Source organism: Lemur catta, chromosome 2 (assembly GCF_020740605.2).
Source record: "Lemur catta isolate mLemCat1 chromosome 2, mLemCat1.pri, whole genome shotgun sequence".
Taxonomy (NCBI): Eukaryota; Metazoa; Chordata; class Mammalia; order Primates; family Lemuridae; genus Lemur; species Lemur catta.
Window position 1 is genome coordinate 34,756,041 of NC_059129.1, and position 23,371 is coordinate 34,779,411.

General features: G+C 51.0%; 2 protein-coding genes across 17 annotated transcripts in view; one reads left to right on the plus strand and one right to left on the minus strand.

The window, feature by feature from the left end:
* The first annotated feature begins 1,975 nt into the window (after positions 1-1,975).
* LOC123632691 (histone-lysine N-methyltransferase 2B-like) lies at positions 1,976-15,466 on the plus strand. 13 transcript variants are annotated; one of them, XR_006733432.1, is made up of 6 exons: positions 1,976-2,347; positions 6,253-6,690; positions 8,552-8,658; positions 12,242-13,424; positions 14,253-14,732; positions 15,032-15,466. XR_006733432.1 is itself a non-coding variant. In XM_045543262.1 (3 exons), the coding sequence occupies exons 1-3, from the start codon at positions 2,277-2,279 to the stop codon at positions 12,625-12,627; spliced, it is 297 nt and encodes a 98-aa protein (XP_045399218.1). In that variant the 5' UTR covers positions 1,976-2,276; the 3' UTR covers positions 12,628-12,971. The 13 variants fall into 13 exon arrangements, 2 of the variants coding, with proteins under 2 accessions (XP_045399218.1, XP_045399217.1); XR_006733435.1 differs by lacking the exon at positions 8,552-8,658 and having other exon boundaries at positions 15,032-15,073; positions 15,253-15,466; XR_006733430.1 differs by lacking the exon at positions 8,552-8,658.
* The window catches only part of TRIM72 (tripartite motif containing 72), a 16,355-nt gene continuing 2,658 nt past the window's right edge, over positions 9,675-23,371 (minus strand). For 2 of the 4 annotated variants that reach the window (XM_045543254.1, XM_045543255.1), the window contains exons 2-9: positions 22,790-23,042; positions 17,085-17,164; positions 16,281-16,677; positions 13,507-13,602; positions 13,174-13,404; positions 12,704-12,726; positions 11,843-11,961; positions 9,675-10,985 (exon numbers count right to left, since the gene is read on the minus strand). In XM_045543254.1, coding sequence (XP_045399210.1) covers positions 10,411-10,985; positions 11,843-11,961; positions 12,704-12,726; positions 13,174-13,404; positions 13,507-13,602; positions 16,281-16,670 — 1,434 coding nt within the window. In that variant the 5' untranslated portion in view covers positions 16,671-16,677; positions 17,085-17,164; positions 22,790-23,042 and the 3' untranslated portion in view covers positions 9,675-10,410. Of the gene's footprint in view, positions 10,986-11,842; positions 11,962-12,703; positions 12,727-13,173; positions 13,405-13,506; positions 13,603-16,280; positions 16,678-17,084; positions 17,165-18,967; positions 18,989-22,789; positions 23,043-23,371 lie in introns of those variants that run through there. The other 2 variants (XM_045543257.1, XM_045543256.1) reach the window with 2 other exon arrangements.

Below are 23,371 nucleotides of genomic sequence, written 5' to 3' on the forward strand. Positions count from 1 at the left end.
GAAGTAAACCTTATATGGTGTGGTGAATTGGATATACGTCTCTCTTTCCCTTAGGCCATTCATTCAACAAATTATTTACCAAGTGCCTACTAGGTGCCAAGTGCTGTTCCAGGCTCTGAGGATACATATGTGAATAAGAGAGGAAGAATCCCCACCTTGGGGACCTTATGTTCCTGGGGGTTAATAAACTATGCCTGACTTGAGAGTAGGGACTGCGTCCTGTTCATGGCTCTGTCCCAGGGCCCTGCACTGTATTTGGCTGGGGCTTGGTAAATATTGGTTTGATGAACCACATGAAAGTTTTGATTTTGTGTTGATAACTTGTGGTTACCTCCCCAGTGTTAACAGAAAAAAACCCAAACTCTGTAAAATAATTTAAGGAGGTTTATTCTGAGCCGAGTACATATCACCATGGCCCAGTGGGGATATGGAGGAGCCACACCCAAGAAGTCTTGAGCAATTGGTCCTGAGGCAGCTGGGTTACAGTTTGGTTTTATATGTTTTAGAGAGACAGCAATTGCAGGTAAAATCATGAATCAATACATAGAAGGTGTACATTGGTTTGGCCCAAAAAGGTGGGACATCTCAAAACAGGGGGCTTACAGGCTATAGGCAGTTTCAAAGATTATTTGATTTGTAATCTGTTTCTGTTAAGGAAATAAAGCTTTGTCTAAAGGCTTGGAATGCGTTAAGATGAGGAAGTCTGTTAATCAGAGACAAGCCAGACTATATCAACTCAAGTGATCTGTTAAGCAGATAGATGGCCTGCAGGTGTGATTTAACCTTTGCCCTGCATGGCCTTAGGTCTTGTCAATAATTTAGTACCTTACTGTCATGAAGAGTCTCTTTTGTCTGCTTTATAATCTGTTTTAACATTAATGCTAATCAATTGTCTAAACTCCAAAAGGGAGGGGATATAATGAGGTGTGTTTGATCTCCCCTTCCCTTTAAAGCCAGGGATTCAGTTTTAAGGTTTTTCTAGGGTCCCTTTGGCCAAGGTTCATTCAGTTGGCAGGAAGACTTAGGATTTTATTTTAGTTGACACCAGCATCGAATTGCACCCTTCCCAGAAACTCTTAATTTCCACTTGGAGGACTATGTGGTTTAGGAAAACTGCCTTTGTCCCCAGCTCTAAGAGTGGAGTATGTGAACTACACTAAGCCAAATTTGTATAGTCCGTCACCCTGACGTAAGTGAATGGTTCAAGTATGGGCATGTGACCAATAAAAGTCAATCTCCGGACAAAGGTACTTTTTCTCTTCCCAGGGTAATGTACAACATGGAACCACCACAGGCATTTTTGCCACTGTGGAGAAAGTCTGCCTGAAGATGAATCAATACATCACAGAAACAGAGTCACATCCCTCCTAAAAGCGAGGAACTCTGGATCAAACCACCTCTAAATTCCTCTGTGCCTCTGGACTTTCCAGTTGCCTGAGTCAATAAATTATTTTCATTGCTTAAATCATTTTGAGTTGAATTTTTTATTTGCAACCCAAAGTATCCCAACTAATTTAGAGACAGTAAATTTTATATAGTGGAAAAATATCCAAGGGTACATATGACACAGACTCACAGTTTCCAAAAGTCAATCCAATACAAAATGAAAGGTTGGGAAGTGTGTAAATCTCCATGAGGTTTCAAACAGCACAAAGAAAAAGCAGAGAATATGAGGGAGCTTATTTGAACATATTGCACAGCTCTTGTTGCCAAATTTAGATAAGAAGAGGCCCTTTGGATGCCTCTTAAAGTCCCTCAACATTTCCCTATCACCAACAGTTACAGGCCAACCTCCTTAGCCCTTGACAATTTAGCTCATGACTAATTTGTAGCATTATTTCTAACCATTTACAGCCCAAGCACACACATCAGTTGCACCTACCGCCTACGTGGTGGCCAGCATCCAAGATGACCCCTTATTGATCTTCCTCTCCTAATATTTGCACTTTGTGTAGTACCCGCTTCCACACTGAATCACAGCTGGCAGTGTGACCAGCGCCATACAAAAGCAGTGAAGGTGTGTGACTTCCCAGGCTAGGTTATGAAAAGCATTTCAGTTGCTGCCTTGCTCCCTTGGATCATTCTCTCTGGAGGCTGGAGGATGTCGACCACCATGCTGTGAGGGCACACAAGCAACCCTGTAGAGAGAGCTTCATGGAAAAAACATAGGCCTTCCACCAACAGCCATGTAAGTGAGCCACCGTGGAAGTGGATCCTTCAACCCTAGTGAAGCCATCAGATGACTGTGGCCCCAGCTGACCCCTGACCACAACCTCATGGGAAACACTGAGTCAGAACTGCTCAGTCATGCCACCCCCAAGTTCCTGACCCACAGAATTCATGGGAGGTATGAAAATGATTACTATTGTTTTAAGCCACTAAGTTTGGGATTATTTGTTATGCAGTTTTAGATAACTAGTACAAGCTACCATTGAGCACGTCTGAAATGCCATCCTTCTGCTTCCTTTTGGTATTCTTAGAAACTCCCGTTGGCTCTCCAAGGGACAGCTCTTCTGAGAATCCTGCCCCAATTTTCCTACTCAGACCCAAGCTCTGTTTCCTACAGCTCTATTAGCAGTTCTCACACTGTGATCTTTTTGTTGTTGTTGTTGTTGTTATTTTCAGAGACAGGGTCTCGCTCTATCGCCCAGACTAGAGTGTGGTGACATGAACATAGCTCACTGTAACCTCAAACTCCCGGACTCAAGCAATCATCCTGTCTCAGCCTCCCGAGAAGCTGGGACTACAGGCATGCACCACTATCCCCAGCTAATTTTTTTATTTTTTGTAGAGACAGTGTCTGATTATGTTGCCAAGGCTGGTCTCAAACTACTGGCCTCATTTGATCCTCCTGCCTCGGCCTCCCAAAATGCTGGGATTACAGGCATGAGCCACAATGCCTGGCCTCACACTGTGATCTTATTGTTTATAAGGTTATTTCTCCCACTACAGCTTATTGAAGGCATTAATTTTGAATTATCCAAATGTATATTCCCAAGATTGAGCATGGTACATGCTACATTAAGAGGAGTTTAGCGAACACTGATACTGGGGAAGCTAAATACTTTCTGTAAAGGAATTAAAAGTGAGTAAAAGCCTCACTTTTGTGGGGAAAAGGGGAAATGAGAAACTTAATAGCAGTAAAGAGGAAGTTGGCAACAATTCAGTTTCAGCCTGATTGAGAAATTCAAATGACATGAGATAAAATCACTGGGTCCTTAAATAATGCTGCTGAGCTTCTGAATCACCCAGCTCTGGAGTTCCCCTTCTGGTCTCTCTCTGTGATACAATTTAAGTTACTCAGGCTGATCTCGAACTCCTGAGCTCAAGCGATCCTCCCGCCTTAACCTCCCAGCTGTAGTCCCAGCTTCTCAGGAGGCAGAAGCAAGAAGATCACTTGAGCCCAGGAGTTTGAGGTTGCTGTGAGCTATGGTGATTCCACTGCACTCTACCCAGGGCAACAGAAAGAGACTCTGCCTCAAAAGATAAATAAAGTGTAAATGAATTAAAGTTTATTTTCACAGGTGCAGAACAAGATAGGATTAGGATCAGACATTCTTCCACCTACCCAGGGACATCTGTAATATGTAATTGATGCTTCCCTCACCCTCTTTTTCTGTTCTAACATTTACCTTATCTTATGTAAAATGTAGATTTTTCTGGGTCTCACAAGAATGTAACCATTTTGTCTCACTACCCACCCTGCTCCTGCCCTTTTTTTCTTTCTTTCCGAATGCCCTAGCCTCCTTTAAATACTGAAACTCCCACATTCCCCTTTGGGAAAATGGCCACAGGTTTGCTGTGGTTTGTGTTTTTCCTAGGTGAATCCTCAACCTTGGTCTAAACCTCCATTGATTGAGATCTTTGCCTCAGTCACTTATTTTGGGTCAACCAAATTAAATTCCTAGAAACCTTTGCTTGACAAAGGCTCTGATCCCTAGATTTGCTCTTGCTCTGTTACAAAGATGAATAAATGCTAAGGGTGGAGGAAGGGTGGAGGAAGATCTCCCAAACAGCATCCTTCTCCTGGACTGATTCAGCATTACTAGTGGAAGGACTGAAGAGAGAACAGTATTCTCATATGCAAGTCACTGGTGAACGCTAAGGCTGTGTCCCAGTAAAACCACCACCTTACCACTGGTAGGATATTCCATCCAGAGACAGAATTCACCTCACAGTCTTGAGCCGGAAACTAGTGGACTTAGACTGAATCAGCTTTGCCACTTCCTTCTTACGTGGGTGCCAATATCGTCACTGGTTTGAAAAAGAAAACAGTACGACAGCCCCTGCCTAACAGCACTGCTCCGTCTCTGAGTCCCCATTCCTCCACCTCGGGGACACTCAGATGGCAGCTGCTCACTCCCAAATGGGGAGGCTGCAGAGAAACATTAAATATAAAGAAAAGCTGAATCACTAGAAATCCCATTAGTGACATATTTTGGAATTTCATTTGTCTTTTGTGTGCAGACAATTTTTTTCTCACAATTGCAACTATAGTGGATTTATAGTTTGTTATGATCACTTGTTTGTTGTCTGCTCTTAAATGAGTGTTTCCTATTTCGTTAAATTCTCCAACATGGTGAGCAGGGCGCGGTGGTACGCACCTGCAGTCCCAGCTGCCCGGGAACCTGAGGCGGGAGGATCGCTTGAGAGCCCAGGAGTTCGAGGCTGCAGTGAGCATGATTGCACCATTGCACTCCAGCCTGGGCAACAGAGAGAAACCTCATCTCTGAAAATAAATAAATAAAATGTTTAAAACGTTTTTTCAAAAAGAAAAGGAAAGGTGTTTACACAGTGAGAGCCGCTTCTATCCATTCATCCAGGCCTTGGGCAACGGAAGCGGGGCCATGTTTCCACATTTCCTGGCTCTTGAGTCCTTTCCCGGAATACCCAGCCCCACCCCAGCCTTGCTAAATTCTCTGTTTAGCTTCTACTCTGGGGCAAAAGACAGAAAACCAATAGCAACACTTAAGTTGGCTGTGATGGCCTTCCCCTTCTGAGGACCTCAGAGTGCCTATCACATCCCTGGCAAATGCTTCAGAATTCGCTCAGGATGGGAATTAAATAATGCCTGTGTGAGAAAGAGAAGCCCAGATTTGGAGAGGGATAGATTGGTCTCCAGACCCGACACCATCACTCAGTGGCCATCAGAAACTTCTGCGAGCCTTAGTTTTCTCCAATAAAACAGAGGCACAGTTCTGACCGTCCCTCACCCTCCAAGGGGGTCACTTGGGATCATGGGTGTGCAAGCGCTCTGTGAAATGCTAGAGCACTGTCTATGCAATTGCACTGGAATTGGGATGTTGAGTTAGGGTTCAAGTTTTAAGCTCCAGTTAGAAATCTTTTAGGGACAAGGAATTTTCCTGCCAGGTCGAGCAGCAGGGCTGTTCATACAAAGAGCAGGTGCTCAGGACTCAGAGGTTCTGACCTCAGGGCAGGAGCTCACAGTGCAGAGAGGAGTTATGTCATCATTCAGGCACTTTGAGAGCACAAAAATGCCCCCTGGAGATGACACTGAAGCCAGAGCTTTCCAAACTTTCCCTCTGTACCACAAGGAAAAGAACTCCATAAACAGAGTTGAAGGACAAGTTGTCAGATTAGGAGAAAATACTTGCATCACATGTATGTAATAGACAAAAAACAAGTATGTAGAATACATAAAGAACAACAATAACTCATTTTGTTTTTTCTTGAGACAGAGTCTTGCTCTGTTGCCCGGGCTAGAGTGAGTGCCATGGTGTCAGCCTAGCTCACAGCAACCTCAAACTTCTGGGCTTAAGCAATCCTACTGCCTCAGCCTCCCGAATAGCTGGGATTACAGGCATGCGCCACCATGCCCGGCTAATTCTTTTTCTCTATATATATTTTTTAGTTGGCCAGATAATTTCTTTCTATTTTTTTTAGTAGAGATGGGGGTCTCGCTTTTGCTCGGGCTGGTCTCGAACTCCTGACCTGAAGCGATCCACCCGCCTCGGCCTCCCAGAGTGCTAGGATTACAGGTGTGAGCCACCGCGCCCAGCCCAATAACTCATTTTTTTAAATCAGCAATATGAACAGGCAATTTTTAGAAGAAGAAATAGAAGTGGTTGATAAATATATGCAATGAGAAACGTGTAAATTAAAATTTCAGAAAACTCTGTGATGCCATTAATATTTATTTATATCCCATCACATTGGCAAAAAGAAAAAAGAATTTGAGTTTGATGCTATTGAGTGCTGGAGAAGATTTAGGGAAACTATATTCTCATATAGGGCCGTCTGGAGTGCAAATTGATGGAACTTTTATTTAAAACTGAGGACAAAACATGATCAACACAAAGTCCTGCATTCTGAACCCGGCTGCAGACACACCCTTCAGCCCTTGGCGAGAGAGCGAATTTCCACCCTCATCACCCCCCCTTGACGGAACAGAAAGCGGTGGCGGGTCCTCTCCTGCTCCCACACGGGGGCGCCCTACGCCTCAAAGCAAGCGAGGTTGTTTGCTTCGAGAGACCCCTTGTGGAGACTGGAGGTAGCTGCGGGAATGGGAAGGCCCAGACGAAGGCTGATGAAACAAACGTTCTTAGGGGAACCTGGAGCATGTCCCCAGGGGGTTGGAGATCAGTGCTGGCTTCCAACCTGGAGGATTCTTCTGAAGCAGCCCGAGATGGCCAGACAAGGAGAGAGATAAAAGCACATCCTTTTGGCCAGGTAAGAATATATGAGGCACCCTAGGCCAAATGAATGCCCACAAAAGGAGCAGGCTCAAGGTGTCCTGACGGCCACTGCCCAAAACAGCTGCCTGCCCTGGCAAAAGGACCAGGAAGTGAGAGGCTGCAGGAAATGCAACTTCTGGGGGAGGAGAGGGCAGGGCAGGGGCTGAGGACTTGTCAAAGAGGTTGGCCAGAGAGTGCTTACCTGCATCATCTCTGAAGATCCCAACTCCACCTCCCGTAAGAGCACAAGGCAGGGGTCCCAGAGCCTAGCCACACCAATCGTGTTGCTCTGCCCCTTTTCCTCTGATTACCCTTGGCCTTGAAGGAGCCAGCAGAGAGGAGTGGGGAGGGTTCTGGGGAAGGGCGTGGATCAAAAGGAGAGTGAAAGACAAGATCCCCTTCCCTTCTCTACATCAGGTCACTTTAAATTGGGTGTGATGTTAAATTTTGAATTATGCTGGACTTTTTTCATAACTGAAAATGAGATTGTCTTTATAGCTGAAAATGACCAAAAAGCTATGCAATCCTCCAGAACATGGCTGAAATCAGTGATAAAAGGAGTTTCCTTTTGTAACTCTTCATGTCCAACCACTCTAAGGAACTGGTATCACTATTAAAACTTTAAAGGTGCAAACCCTAGGACATAGAAACTCCACCATTCAGTGCCCACCCTAGAGAAATCCTTGCACATGTACACTGCAAGGCATATTCATTGCAGCAGTGTTTGTAATCATAAAAATTAGAAACAAATGCCAATTAATTGGGAAATTATTAAATAAGCAATGACATATCATGCAGTGGAGTACTACACAGCCGTTAGGACAAGACACACTCTATGTAGTAACAGATCTCTTGACTGCATGGCTGAGTGAAGAAAGCACATTGCAGAAGATGTAGAATAATATGGCATACTCACGTAGAGTATGACATCATTTATGCAGGAAAAAAATACAATATTATATGTTTTCCGTGGGACATACATATATGTAAATATGTACAGAAAGTCCTGGAAAACTATTCACTAAACTGACAACTAGGATTACTTCTGATGAGGAAGGAAGAGGAATAATCATGATTAGGGGGTATGGTCAAAGAGAACTTTCCCCTTGCATGCTATAAGGTATAAGATATTGTTAAGTGCAGGCACACCCCATTGTATTGCATTTCGCAGATATTGCATTTCCTACAAACTGAAGATTTGCTGCAACCCTGAGTTGAGCAAATCTATCGGCACCATTTTTCCAACAGCATGTGTCTCTGTGTCACAGTTTGGAAGTTCTCACAATATTTCACACTTTTTGATTATTATTATATATGTCATGTAACCTGTGATCAATGATCTTTGAGGTTACCACTGTAATTGTTTTGGGGGGCCACAAACCACGCCCACATAAAATGGTGAACTTAATTGATAAACATTGTGTATGATCTGACTGCTCCACTGATCAGCTGTTCCCTCATTTCCCTCCTCCTCCCCGAGACACAACAATATTGAAATTCGGCCAATTTCTAACCCTATAATAGCCTCTAAGTGTTCAAGTGAAAGGAAGAGTTATATGCCTCTCACTTTAAATCAAAAGCTAGAAATGATTAAGCTTAGTGAGAAAGGCATATTGAAAGCCAAGATAAGCCGAAAGCTGGGTCTCTTGTGCCAGTTAGCCAAGTTGTAAATGCAAAGAAAAAGTTCTTCAAGGAAATTAAAAGTGCTACTCTAGTGAACACATGAATAAGAAAGCAAAACAGCCTTATTGCCGATGTGGGGAAAGATTGAATGGTCTGGATAGATCCAACAGCCACCACATTCCCTTAAGCCAAAGCCTAATCCAGACCAAGGCCCTAATGCCCTTCAATTCCAGGAAGGCTGAGGGAGGTGAGGAAGCTGCAGAAGCAAAATTTGAAGCTAGAAGAAGCTGCTTCCTGAGGTTTAAGGAAAGAAGCCGTCTCTGTAACCTAAAAGTGCAAGGTGAGTCCAGGCAAGGTGGCTCACACCTATAATCCTAGCACTTTCGGAGGCTAAGGCAGGAGGATCGCTTGAGGTCAGGAGTTCCAGAACAGGCTGAGCAAGAGCGAGACCCCATCTCTACAAAAAATAGAAAAATTAGCTGGGTGTGGTGGAGCATGCCTGTAGTCCCAGCTAGCTACTCGGGAGGCTGAGGCAGGAGGATCACCTGAGCCCAGGAGTTTGAGGTTTCAGTGAGCTAGAATTGAGCCACTGCACTCCAGCCTGAGTAACAGAGCGAGACCCTGTCTCTTAAAAAAATAAAATAAAATAAAATTTTAAAAGGAAGATTACATGGGCCAAGACTGAAGCCTAAGAGGGCAAGTAGGAGGCTACTGCCCAGCAATACAGCATTTGGCTCTTCATACAGATTTAATGAGGAAGGAGTCAGAATGTAATAGTTTTTATTAATGGGATTAGATACCAAACAATCCTTTTATTTTATAGTTTCATTTCCTAGCATGAAAGAGTTTCAAAAATTAATCCTCTATTCTATCTCCCAAAGCCAGGGCCCAACAGACACTCCCCTAGGAGACACACCCAGGGGTTCACCGCCCACCCCACCCCCCCGCCCCCGCAGCCCCCGGGCCAGATCTTTAGGCCTCTCTTACCCCACGCACAACCTTCCTTTCACCCTTTTAGTCCCATATCCACCGTCCCCCAAGGAAACCCCACACTGGTAGCAGCTGGCAGGGGCCCGCCTGCCTGAAGGCTGGCCCTCCAGGGAAGAGGGACTCTTGCTCTGGGCCTCAGTGGTTACTCCAGGGCCCAAGAAATGGGCCTTCGAGCTAAAACCAAGGAAGGTATGAACCAGCAAATAAGGGCCCATTCTCGGAGATATAGTGGGGAGCCTTCTGCTCCCCACAAGCAGCAGGGCCCAGAGTGGGGTTTGCATCAGGCCCTTTCTCTTGGTTGGCAACTTGGGGGATCTCCTCAGTGTTCAAGACACTCAGTAAACATATTCCAGAAGCAAAAGGAAATAAGTTGAGAGTTGGTTTATTCACCCAGCACAGGCTCTGACAGTTTTTAAATGTCTGTTGAACAGAAGAACATATATTGGATCTATGTGTGCCTCCACCTACCCTGGAAACTGGGTAAAGCAATGGGGTACTCTAGGTCGCCAGTTCTCCCTTGTGATACCCTTGTGACCAGCAGCATCCGCATCACCTGGGACCATGTTAGAAACGCACACTTTTTACCTGCCCCAGACCTACTACTGAACGGGAAATGGCAATCTGTGCTTTAAAAATGTGATTTTGATGCATGCTCAAGTCGGAGAACCACGAGGTGGAAGGCCTCTGGCTAAGGAGACACTGCAGCCCCTGCCCCAAGGCCTCCAGGAGAGCGGCGGGGCCCTCACGCTACAAGCTCCTTCCCCATCCTCCCAGAACCTTGGCCCCTTCCCTCCCCCTTAACCTCAGTGTCTCCCTGGAACCTTCCAGCCTGCTGGTTCCCAGATTCACGTGTCTTCACTGACCTGACTGCAGATCTCCCTTCCCCATCAGATCCTCCTCCGACGTCACCCCAGCCCCTCCCCGAAGGGTTGTCCATGCCAGGCCCCCACATCTCAGAACTCTGGGAGACCCCCAGTCCCCAGCCCTCTAGGCCCCGTCTTCAGCCCTGGCAACCACCCCCCACCCGTCTCCCTCCTGGCCTGACGAAGGAGACCCAAGCCCCCAACCGGCAGGACCCGCCCCTGGCCCGCCCGGCGGCGGCTCAGGCCTCCTGGCCGTCGGGCCCCGCGAGCAGCAGCGGCTGGGCGTTCTTGCCCTTATCGTGCCAGCACACGTCGAAGAAGGGGTACACCGGCCCGGGCAGTCGCTCGTGGAAGGCAAAGAGCAGCGCCAGCGCGTCGGCGTCGCTGGCGTCGTAGAAAGAGAGCACGCCGTCGCGGAAGCTCAGGTAGAGGCCGATGCGGGACGGCCGCTTCTCGGGGGAGCGCAGCGCGCGCGGCTCCTTGGCCTCGACGTGAGCCTCCAGGGTCTTGCCGTCGCGCAGCCCGAGCAGCCAGAGCCCCTGCGAGGGCGCCGCGTGCAGCCGGCCGCGGCGGGGGGCCTCGGCCGAGATCACGCCGAGTGCCCAGCGTGGCTTGTCGCCCACCTCCACCTCCCAGTAGTGCTCGCCGTCGGAGAGCAGCTGATGCGCCACCACGGCCACCGCCTTGTCGAACTGGCGCGGGTCCTCTCCGACGGGCGGCGCCTTCTGCTCGGAGCACTCCACGCGGCGGCCCGAGGGAGACAGGACCAGGCTGGGGTGCGCTGAGCTCGGGTCAAAGGTCAGCTCCTCCAGGGCTGCCGGAGGGACAAGGGTGAGGCCCCTGCGTCTCTGCGTCCCTCGCTCGAGCCTTCTCCCAACCAACTTAAGGGCCAGCTTCGTCCCCTCTATTCGTCCCAGCACCTCTGGGAGGTGAGCCCCTCGGCTCACAGGCGAGCTTCGGCTGCTCAGCCGGAGCGTGAGGCCACGACTGCCTGCCTCCAGACTGCCGCAGGACTCCGCTGATACAAAGCCTGAGACTCACCATCTGCGGCCCAGGAAAGGCCCAAGGCTCAAGGTCAGAAAGCCTGGTCCTCAGCAGTCTTGACCCAGTCTCTGGGCCTCAGTTTCCTCTTGAATAAAATGGGGGTCTCTCCAACCCCACCTCCCCCAGGCCATAAGGGCGGCACCAGCCATGCGTGTATGTCCTGGAGCTCTGTAAGGGCAGCAGCCCAGGGCGCTGCAGCTCCTGGGAGACGAGGCCGAGCCCTTGGGCCTCCCGAGCCACAGGGCACCAGAGTCAGTGTCTGCCCCAAGCCAGTCCCCAGGGTTTGAAGAGCTCTGCAGATCCTCAGCCCCCAGTGAGCAAGAATTGTCATCTCCACGGCCTAGAGAGGGCAGGGCCTGGCCCAGGATCGCACAGGGAGGCAGTGGCTCAAACCCAGGCCCCAGCTGCCCATGCTGCCAGCAGCAGCACCCTCCGAGTCGGTCACCCACTGTGAATCCCATGCCTCAAAGGTTCTCCTCCCAGCGCAGGTTAGCGAGCTGCAGGGGGTGGGTCGGAACCCCAGAGGTAAAGGGGCAATGGGATGACTTTCTGGGTTGGGACTGGGAGGCCTCCCTGCATGTGGCTGGGGCCTGCCACACACAAGCCCAGAGTCAGCCCTCCTAGTACCTGGCATCAGAGCCCGGAACATCTTCCTCCACACCTGGAATTTGAAGTCATCTGAGATGACAGGCAGCTGGATGTCCAGACGGGCAGGCGGTGGTGACTCTGCCAGGATCTTCTGCAGCCTGAGGGGGGGCGGGGAAGAAGGTGTCTGTGAGGAGAGAGGGCGAGAGGCAGTCCCCCGAGGACAGGAGGACAGGGGCTGGAGGGGAGGATGCCAGGATCTCCCCACATGACACCCCTACTTAAAACTTCCTTTGGAGTTTCAGTTTGGGAAGATGAAAAGTTCTGGAGATGGATGGTGGTGGTGGTCACATGTGAATGTACTTAATGCCATTGAACTTAAAATGTACAATTAAAAATGCTTAAAGTGGTTAACTTTGTGTTCTCTATGTTTTACCACAGGGTTTTTGAAACATCCTTCTGCTGGGATAAGCTCCGAGCGCCTCGGCCCTCCCAGCCTGCCCCACCTCCCACACCTGCTTCACCTGCTCTTCCCCGTCAGCCTCGGCCGTTCTTCCTGCCCACGGTGCGCTTCTCCCAACTCTACCAGCCGCTCCTCGTCATTCCTCCAGGCTCCGGCTCAAATGTGCACTACCCTGGGAACCCTTCCCTGGCCAGCCCGTTCCCGCCACAGCCGCACCAAGCACGCAATGATAACTGCGTCCCTGTCTATGTCTGTCTCACAGCGCCAGTCTAGGAGGTCCCAGGGGCAAGGACCATGGTACAACACTGTGCCCAAGCAGGGAAATGGCAGTGGACTGGACTGGGGGTGTGCAGGCACACTGTGAGTAAGGGGAGAGCGAGCTGGTGTCCCTAGAAGACTGGGGCAAGTGGGGCAAAGGGGCAGGGCCAGGTTGATCTCACCTGCTGGTCACCAGGCAGTATTTCTAGAGAAAGAAAAAAAGAGAATGGAGGTGAGGCAGGGAGGGAGACACAGGGGTTTCTGAAGGTGGAGTAGACAACCAGAAATGCTGAGTGTAGACTCAGGAAGAATCAGAAAAGCCAAAAACCCAGGATTTGAGCCCACCCCTAGCCCTTTACCTGTATGTGGATTAGAAAAAGGTACTCCCTCCCCAAGAAACTCCAACTCTACCTGCTCAAAGATTGTCCTAATAAATGTACATACCTACAATGTCTATGATACGAATGGTGCCCACCTAATGCAGTGCCCAACCTAAACAACTATATAGCAGTCCTGAGGCCCACCTCTCCTGGATGTGTGACCCCAGGTCCTCCCGGCCCTCTCTGGGCCTCAGGTTCCCTGTCTGACAAATGAGGTCTCTGGGGCTTGAGCTATGGCCGAGGGGTGGGAGGGTAGGTCATTCAGTGCTCACCATGAGAAACTCAGTCTGTGGCTTGTCAGCCACCTCCTCCAGCACCTTTTCCATCTGCCGCAGCTGCTCCAGGTAAGAATTCAGACCCCCCAGCTCCCGCCGCAAGGCGACCCCTGCCTCGTTCCGCACACGCTCTGCCTCGCGGTCCAGAGAGCCCTCCAGCGCAGCCAAGAACACCCGCATCTTGCCCAGCTGCTCCCCCACAGCTCCCCGGAACTGGCGCACTGTCTCCTGCAGGGAGCAGGGGGAAGGTGACAGACAAAAGTACTTGGCTGGGGACCCCCTGCCTGCCCCTCGCCCGGTCCCCAGGTTCCACCACGCCGAGCTCCTCACCTCCACCTCCACAAGCTGATGCTCCAGCACAGCCGCGCTCTTCTCCTTGCGCATGCTCGCCTCCTGCAGCTGCAGCTTCTGCTGTGGCAGCTGCGTCTGGGGGGCACAGCATGGAGGTCATGGGGATGCCGCCCCCCCTGCCAAAGCCACGCCTCCCACACTAACCCTGCCCTCTGCAGCTCAGCCACAGTGTCAGGTCCTCCTCCAGCCATCTTCCCATCCCAAACCCACCTGCGTGCCTCTAGGCCCTGGCAGTACTAATCCCGAGCCTGGCACCTTGCCCTGCCACTGTCCACTCTGTGAACTCCTCCTGGCCTGGCCTGCCCTGATCCCATCCCCTCAGCAGGCAGGCCCCCAGCACAGGTCTTTGCGAGGATGACCAGCACAAATGTGGTTTGGTCTCCCCTACCAGACAGGCAGGTACAGAGCTGGCTACACAGCAGTTTTCAAGGGGTGAGCAGGGGATGGTGAAAGAAGAAATGCAACTTCCTCCTACTCCTGGGCTTCACGCCTGACTTAAAAGCAGAACACCAGCCTCAGTCAGCCTGGCCCCCTGTCAGCCTCCCCACCCACCGTGGCCTCTGGGGGCAGGCCATTTAACAAAAGTGTCAGTTGCGTCCCCCCACCAAACACATCTGTGGCTGGATCCCACCCAAGGCCTGTCAGTTTGTGATTCCTGAAATGCAAGGACAGGGGAGCTCCATTCCTGTCGCCATGGCTTCCAATCTCAGTTTCCTCCTCTACAGAACGGGAACAGCAATCTCAGCCTCAACAAATTGGCACCTCCCCCCCACACACACACTCCTCCAGGGGAAAGGAGGGGACGCGCTGGCGGTGTTTGCAGAGTCGTCCCAGCCCAGCAGGAGCCTCAGGGTTGGACCATGGGCTCGCCTGGCGGGCTGCCAGATCAGTCTCCTCTCCGGGTCGTCCTCCAGGGCGGGCGACGGCCCGGGCCGGACTGGTGGCTCACAGCGGAGCCCTCGGAGGTTCAGAGGTGCCGGGGCTGAGCCACGGGAAGGAAGCGCGACGCCATCCTGGAGGCGCTGGAGAAGCTGACGGCGGGTGAGCTCAAGAAGCTCAAGCTAACGCTGGGGTCGGTGCAGCTGCGCCAGGGCTTTCGAACATCCCGCGGGCCTCACCGACAAGCTTGTCGCCTTCTACTGCGAGGACTACGCCGCCGAGCTCACGGCCTTGCAAGAGGAGGCGGCGCGGCTTCAAAGGGCCGCGTGAGTCCCCAGCGCCAGCGGGTCCCATTCAGCCACTCTAAGTCTGGTATTTGGGCGCTGGGCCCACCCCGTCTCCGTAGCCAAGGACCCAGGTTCCTCCCAGAGCCTTCCTGTCCCCCTTGTCCTTCAGGCTCCTTCCTGGGGTCTCCCCTTCAGACCGCTGCCCAGCCCCTGCCTGTGGCTTAGAGCTGGGCTGAGGCGGACCCTGGCGGGCTGTTTCGCCCCACCTGCACCCCTTCAAGGCTCCTGGGACGCCTGCCGCCCTGTTCCATTGCACGGGTTCTGTTCTGTCTTCGCAGGTAAGACGGGCGAGGTTGGGAGTTCTGATGTCATCAGCGGAGGTGAGCCTGGGCAGGGAGGGCTCCCTGGAGGAGGCGGTTCCTGGCCTGGGCGAGGAGACCACCAGCCAGGAGTGGGCCAGACAGAGCAAGGCAGGAGCGGTAGGGACTGTGAGGCTGGGTCCCTGGGAAGGTCTGAGAGCCTCGAATACCTGCCAGAGGACAGTGGTCTCCCCCTCTAGGAGACTGGGGGCCAAGAGGAGAAGCGGGGCACCGCTAATGAAGCCCGCGCTGCATGCACCTGTCGCAGAAGACAACGGGTGCGTCCCCACCGCGGGAACCGAGGACCCTCCACACCGCCAGATCTCGTCTCCTCCTGCCCTACTCCTGTAGTTTATTTTTCCACAGCCCAATAAATACTTCATGACAGACCTTCCTGGGGCTGTGTGGACACACATCCGCCTGTAGCCACATGCATGTGATTTGCCACACGTATGACGTGTACTACCCATTGTGTGCCAGCGTCTCCATTAGCCTATGTCTGAGTGAGAGTCTTTGCTGGGCGCCCATGGCCATTGCAAACCTCGGGGCGCGCACAGCTGTGTGTGGGTTCTCCAGGCCTTCGGGACCTCCAGTTCTAACCAGCCTGGACTGGGGTCTCGGTGCCACCCTGGGCCTGAACACAGAGGAGCAGGCCCCGGCGTGCCTAGCCCTCCCCGCCTCCCTTTCCATCAAGCCCCACTTGGCAAACGTCAGGCCCGCGCCAGTTTGGCAGCTTTGGCGGCGCGCGGGCCTCAGCTGCGCAGCTGCGCACAGCCCGACGGCTCCGCCCCGGCCGGTGGCCACGCGGGGACACCGCGCCCCTAATCCAACGCGGGCCTCCGCGGCGCAGACGTGCCCGCTCGGCGCGACCGCCGGTCCCGGTGGGTTGCGGGCGCCAAGTCAGTTCCCGCCAGGCTCCGCCCCCAGATCGTCAGGCTCCGCCCCGTGGCCCCGCCAGGGGCTGAGGACCCCGAGTCTAGGTTTGGGTAGCGCCGCCCCCCCCAGGACGCGACCACGCGTGGCTCCTCGAGGCTTCCCTCTTGGCAGGACTCCGCCTTCAGCTCCGCGGAACCCCTCCTGGCCGCCTCGTCCCGCGCTCTTGCCCAGCAACTCCAAGTGCCCGTGGGGCTCTGGAGCTCAGAGTCCAAGCTAGTGCAACGACCTCCCGATTGGCCGCCCCCCACCGCCCAAAATCCCATCGGACCCCGACCCTCGCCGGGTCCCGCACCTTGAGGCGCGCGTGGGCCTCGGCAGCTGGCAGCAGGCGGTGCCCACGGTGCGAACCGAGCGAGGCGCACACGCCGCACACAAGCGCGCGGTCCTGCTCGCAGTAGATGCTCAGCGGGTCCAGGTGCTCCTCGCAGTGGCCCTGCGGCACCTGCGCCAGCCCCTCCACCAGGCGCGCCAGCTGCAGGTTGGTGCTGAGTGCCTGAGGCCGCGTGGGTGCCTGGCAGCAGGGGCAGGGTACGGTGCCATCCGCTGCTGGCTCCCCTGCCACGCGGCCAAGGCAGGCACGGCAGAAACTGTGGCCACATTCGGCCGTCACAGGCGCGTCGAACAGCTGCAGGCACAGCGGGCAGGACAGCTCCTGGTGCAGGAGGCCGGGCGCAGCTGACATAGCGGGCCTGGGTGGAGGAGGAGTAGGTGAGGGAGGCCGAGCGGTGCCGCTCCAACCCCAGCCGACAAAGACCTCACAACCTAGAGTGGAAGGGACTCTGGTTCTGGCCAAGCGGAAGGAAAACTCAGTCTCAGGCCCAAGGGCAGCCTCAACTACAGTTCTTACCCCAACCCCCAAAGTATGCCCTCTCAGGGCCCTTGTCAACGCCAGTCCCTAAACACAAGCCCAGGTTCCAAACAGTATTACTCGCTGTCCTTGCCCCTGTGTTAGCCCCAGACCTCAGCCTCTGACCTAGGCCTTGGCCTCAGCTACAGCCCCAAATTCTCCAGAGCCCCCACCCCCAGCCCTCCTCTCACCCACCTCTCCAGGATTTCCAGCCCACCCTCCCCCATATCTCCAGCCCATAGGACTCACAAGTCTGGTTGGAGATCTTAGGCCGAAAGAGACTCCCAGGAGGACCAGTTGGGTCAGGCCTAACCGCAGAGCGGTCAGAGCTGTGTACAAAGACAAGCAACCGGCAAGCAACAAGCTCAGAGGAATGACAGGGGACTCAGGAGCAACTGGCAGCGGGCACCACGCATGATGGGCACACAGTGAGTGGACAGACTTCCCAGAATGAGCCATGGCCCCAGGACTATATTTAGCTGCCCTGCCCCTCCCCTCCCATCACTTCTGGAAACTGTTCTAAAAGTGAGGACTGAGTAGTCAACGGGCAGGCATCACATGTCAGGGCCACCTGTCCTGGCCCATCCACTGTCCTCTCCCCTGCTCAGCCTGGAGCAAGAGCTCAGAACCACCAGGGAGACAGGGCCTCTCACAGCACAGAAAAGACAGAAAATTGGGGAGGGGAATGGTCTCCCCTTTCTCCCCCACGCCAGCCTTCACACTCTCAGGCTTCCTTCCTCCTTGCCTGTGGCCCCTCCCAACTTGTCACCCACTCGATCCCCAAGCTTAAGGCTCATCAAAGTCACACTGTCAGTATTATCGCAACCTACAAGAGGGCAGGATCTCACCCCACCCTGAAACGTTTTCTTCTTCCAGATCTGAGAGGAGGGTCTTTTCCATGTGGCTCTCTCCAGTGCCCAGCACAAGCCCTGGGGCAAAGTAGCCCTCCCTAAATGCTTGAAGAATGAATGATAGAGAGACAGTTGAATAAATGAATGAACTTAATTCAGAGCCTGCAACTCAGGACTCAATTATGCTCTGGGAGCCTCAGACCTTCCTGTATGCTTATCTTTCATATCTCAGTTGAAATTTCATTTAGAACAACAAAAGCCAAAGTCCTCACTGTGGCCCACAAGGCACTACCCAATCTGAGCTCATTCATCACCCTGACCTGCTTCTCACTCCGTCCCCTTGCTCCCTGCAGCTTCAGGGACTTTGCACTTGCCATCCCCTCTGCCTGGAACACTCTTTCAAATCCTGCTATCGCCTGGCTCTCCTCCTCCCCTTCCTCAGATCATTACTCAATGTCACCTGTTCATTGAGGCCTCTCCTAACTCTCTGATTTTAAATCTCCTATCTCCCCAACATCTCCCCTCCTGGCTTTATTTTTCTCCATAACATTTATCACCATCTGACATGCAATATATTTCACTGCTTGTTGGTTTATTGTCTGTCTTCCCTTATCAGAATATAAATCGCTCACCGCTTGTCTCCAGTTTTGAATAAAGTGCATGGCACACAGTAGGTGCTCAGTAAATACTCAAGGAATGAATAAAGACACAGACTCAGTGCCTTTCATGTGGCCTCTCAGTCTTTCTCTTCCCTCGGCCCTTACCTGTTTTGTTCATTCCCCTCTCAACCATTTTCTCTCTCTCTCTGAGTTTCTGTTTCTGTTTCAGTCTCTTAATCGCTCCTTTGGAGACTCTCTCTGTCTCTCTCTTTTAGGTTTTTAATATCCATTTTTATTAATTTTATCCCAAATGTGCATATAAGATGTTCTGAATCAGAGTCAGATTTCTTATTAAAGGACTTATAGTAAATGCTTTGGACCCCTTTGCCCAAGGATGATGTGATGAAAGCCAGGTCAATTGTCCTATGTGAGTAACCAGACACTCCATAGGTGAGCAAGAAGGAAAAATTATTTTCCTTGCTTATAAAGGGGAAGGAGGCAGCTGCCCTCATCCCTCCTCAAAAATCTCTCCTTACTCCAACACTTTGGCAGGCAAACAAAACCTCTCCAGGAGCCAGACAGCCCCTTGCACTCTCAGCTGTTAAGGTAAGTCCTAGGACTTGTCTCCAAGTTCTGGGGCTCATTCCTTCTTGCATGTTGCATGCTGATGGCACGAGCTTACCTGGCCTGCTTAGGAAGACGGCTACTCCAGGCTCCCTGGCACCTTGAGGGCTTAACCTGGGGCCCTTGTTCAGGCTGTAATCATTTTTCGTCCTCTCACGAAGAGAAATATTTTATTATTCTTTTGGATCAGAACAATTACCTATACAAATGACTACAGATTTAATTCTTGTGGTACATGAAGATGGTCAGGAACCTAGTGCTCCTTACTGGGACACTGAGGAATCCAGGGAAGTTTTATTTCCCGGCTCTCTTTCTCCTCAAGTCTCGGGTTTCTTCTCTTCCATTTTTGATGGCTCAGACTCAGCCTTGGGTTATCATTAGGAAGAGGCTGGGGGTGGGGTATATCTGGAGCTAGTCTCTGAAACCACAAGCCACTCAGGCTCAACAACTCAACATCCAGAATACAGATCTCATCTGGAGTTTCCATCACTGCCAAGTGGGGATGAAGGTTTTGGTCACTTTCCCCTCTCATCCATAGGAGAGGGTGTCCAGGACAGAAAGGTGACAGTCAACTCAATCCTTCTCTGCAGATGGGCCAGATCTGCCCTCTGGGCTTGGAAGGAATATTGATTGTCTTAAGCAGGTTAAGGGCAAGAAGGGGCAAGAAGCCATGTCCAGGGAAGGAGAGAGTGAGGAACTAGTGTTGCAAGTTCCCATTTTAAAGATGTGAAAGTTCCCTACAAGGTCCATGGAGCCCACAGAGCTCACAGGGGACAGATTTCAGCTTCCTCCAAGGGAGGGCTTCTCAACAACTAGAGGGATAAGTGCCTTGGAAGGTGAGCGCTCCTTGTTATTTGATATACGCAGAGAGAGGCCAGAAAGCCCCGACTCAGGGCTGCTATAGAAGCAGGTCCCAAATGCTGTCATCACCGGTTCATGCTGGGAATCCCCAGGAAAATCACCTACCTCTCTGGGCTTCAGCATCTTCAGCTACAATATAAGGATAAGTAGGATAATAATGCCATCCCTGTAGGGCTGTCATGAGGATTAGACTAGGAAATATGCCAAATAAACAGGGACAGTGTGCTGGCCCCCAAGGGCTTAGGCAACAGTGACTGTCATTATCAGGTACGAATCCTGACTCAGAGCACGGACTTTGCTATGGACTGGAGAGGTGAGCACATCAACACAGGATCCAGACCCAGAGGGGGGCTGTGGCTTCCCTAAGTCACACAGCCAGGAGACAGAGGGTCTGGGAATCAAATTATATTGGGTCTGACACCACTCAACTCCTGCTTTTCCACTATTCCCTATCTTCTGAATGCATTTGGTAAGTTCTAGAGCATTCTGCAAATAGGAGGAAGTTAGTATCATCATTCCATTATTGCAGCATCTGCCTTCCTAATGGTGTTTCCAGACAGTCTGGAAGAAGCATATGTTTATTTCCTATATACATAATATCTCCAAGCAACTTGTCAATTTTTGAAGACAGAGAGTGGGACTTTTGAAATGTTGTTTGGCATTTGGGCCTAGGAGTCAGATGGGCACAGCTTTAATCTGTGTTTCATCATTTACTAGCACCATAGGGTTTTGAAGTAATTTCCAAAAATCAGTTTTCTCAAGGAAATGGAAGCCTCACTCCTGCAGAAGTTTTAGGTTGGAGCTCAGTGAGAACAAGTGACCCCTTCTGGCAAGTGAATGTACTCTAACAGCACACTGCAAATTCTGAACTCAGCAGGGAACAAAGTTTTTAGAGACTTTATTTTATTCTAAAAAGATTTAGTAAGTTCCAGAGCATTCTACTAGATTCCCAGCCCCATGATAATTACTGTCTTACTATTAAGCTTCCATTTTTTAATCTTACTATATTCCAAACACTGTATTAAGCACTTAATATGCATAATTTCATTTAATTCTCCCAAAAACCTCATGAGGTATGTGTGTTTATTCCCACCTTGCAGAGGAGAAAACAGGTTTTTGGAAATTAGTCTGGTAATTTAATGGTAATGATGATACTAACTTCCTCCTATTTGCAGAATGCTCTAGAACTTACAAAACACATTCAGAAGACAGGGAATAGTGGAAAAGCAGGAGTTGAGTGGTGTCAGACCCCATATGATTTGATTCCCATTTGAGAGAAATGGCTGTATTTTCCCAGCCCCTTGTCCCTGTCTCCCTGTGACATCTCACAGAAGTGCTAACATTTGCTCTGAGGTGGTACCAGGTGATAATCACAGCCAGGAGCTTCCGTGTCTCAGTCTGAATGTGTGTGTCAGTAGGATTTGAGCAGGGTCAGATGCCAGGAGTAAGCTGGGCCCAAAAAGAAGGGCCCTGCATGGCGGGTACCCAGAAACAAGGAGGGAAGGGGCACAGGTCACACCAACATGACCCCATGCTCACCTCCCTCACCACCAGGAAGCTGGACGTGAGCAGGAGCCACTTGCTCCTCCTGGGCCTCTCCTCCCCCCACCCACCCTCACACACTCCCCTAGGCTCATTTTCCTGCAGCCCCAAAGGTTCAGTTGAAAGGTATCATGTTAGTTTTGCTTAAAGCAAAGGCCACCCAATCCAAAAAAGGGTTCAAAAGATGCAGGCCACATGGCAAAGGGGACCCCTGCCCTGTGAGGGATTCAATCAGGCAATTGTTTTTAAAAATTTCACGCGTCAAACACCCAAAGCTTCTAAGAGTCTACCAAAGTGAAAAGAGCAGATTCCTATGGTTCTAGATTCTAGGATTCTTTTGTCATTCTACAAATGCTTATCAAGGCTGGGTCTGTGCCAAGCTCTGTGCTGGGTACTATGGACCAGAGAGGGTCAAGATCTGGTTTCTGCCCTCAAGGAGCTCTTGGTCTGATGGAAAAAGTCAAATAAAATAGACACATTATATGACAACCACTATGGTAGAGGGTATCATAAGGACATCCTGGGCACATGGCCAAGGAATAATCCATTTTGCCCAGAAAGGAGAGGAAAGACAACAGAGACAGTACACAGGACTGGCTCAGAAGCTAGACAGACAAGAGGTATGACCCTGAGTGAGGTGACCTTGGGCAAATCCTTCCCTTTCTGAGCCTGTCTTCTCATTTGTAAAATGGGACTACTATTTCCTTTCTCAAAGGGGATTGTTCTAAGACTTAGAAATAATGCATGTTGCTGGGCATGGTGGCTCACACCTGTAATCCTAGCACTCTGGGAGGCCGAGGCAGGAGAATTATTTGAGGGCAGGAGTTAGAGACCAGCCTGAGCAAGAGCGAGACCCCGTCTCTACAAAAAATAGAAAACTTAGCTGGGTGTTGTGGCCTGTGCCTGTAGTCCCACCTGCTTGGGAGGCTGAGGCAGGAGGATCATGTGAGCCCAGGAGTTTAAGGTTTCAGTGAACTACGATGACACCACTGAACTCTACCCAGGATGACAGAGACTCTGTCTCCAAAAAGAGAAAGAAAGAAAAGAAAGAAAGAAAGAAAGGAAGGAAGGAAGGAAGGAAGGAAGGAAGGAAGGAAGGAAGGAAGGAAGGAAGGAAAGAAAGAAAGAGAGAAAGAAAGAGAGAAAGAAAGAGAGAAAGAAAGAAAGAAAAAGAAAGAAAGAAAGAAAGAAAGAAAGAAAGAAAGAAAGAAAGAAAGAAAGAAAGAAAGAAAGAAAGAAAGAAAGAAAGAAAGAAGGAAGGAAGGAGGGAAGGAGGGAGGGAGGGAGGGGAGGGAGGGAGGAAGGGAGGAAGGAAGGAAGGAAGGAAGGAAGGAAGGAAGGAAGGAAGGAAGGAAGGAAGGAAGGAAAGAAAGAGAGAGAGAGAGAGATCACAGCTTAAAGAAAGGCTCAAATTATTTCTATTATTTCTGAGAAAAGGTGACTCTTGCTGTTTGTCAGAAGACAGGCAGGAACTCACCCAGTAGACCAGGAGAGAGAAGAGGCCAAGCAGGGAGCAGGTGCTGCACAAGTGGAGGTTCAGAGGCCAGCAAGGTGGAAGGCACAGTGGAAGAGGTTGACGAGGACCACGAAGTCCAAACCAAGGAGCTTGGATTTGAGTCTGAGGGCACTGGGGAGTTATAGGTGTCTCACCAGGGAACAGGCAGGATCATATATGTGTGGGTTAGGAAGACGTGTCCTTCTGCCACAGTGCACAAAATGAATTGGAGATTCTAGAACAGACCAGTGAGAAGGCATAATAATAAACTGCCATGAGCCAAGGAACACTGGCTGTTGCATCCATAAGTGCTGCCCACGGTGAGGACGTTGCCCAGCCTGTGTGGGCGATGTGCTCCAAGGATAGGAGCAGTGCCCTGCTAGCTAGAAGCAACATGCTGCAGGCATCACAGCCTCATTCATTCCTTCACTCAGCAGATGTTTACTGAGCACCTGTTATGTACCAGGTACTTTCTTGATGCTGGAGATTCAATAATGAATAAGACAGACAAGGTCCCTGACCCTCATGGAGCTCACATTCTAGTCAGGGATGAATGCCCAATAA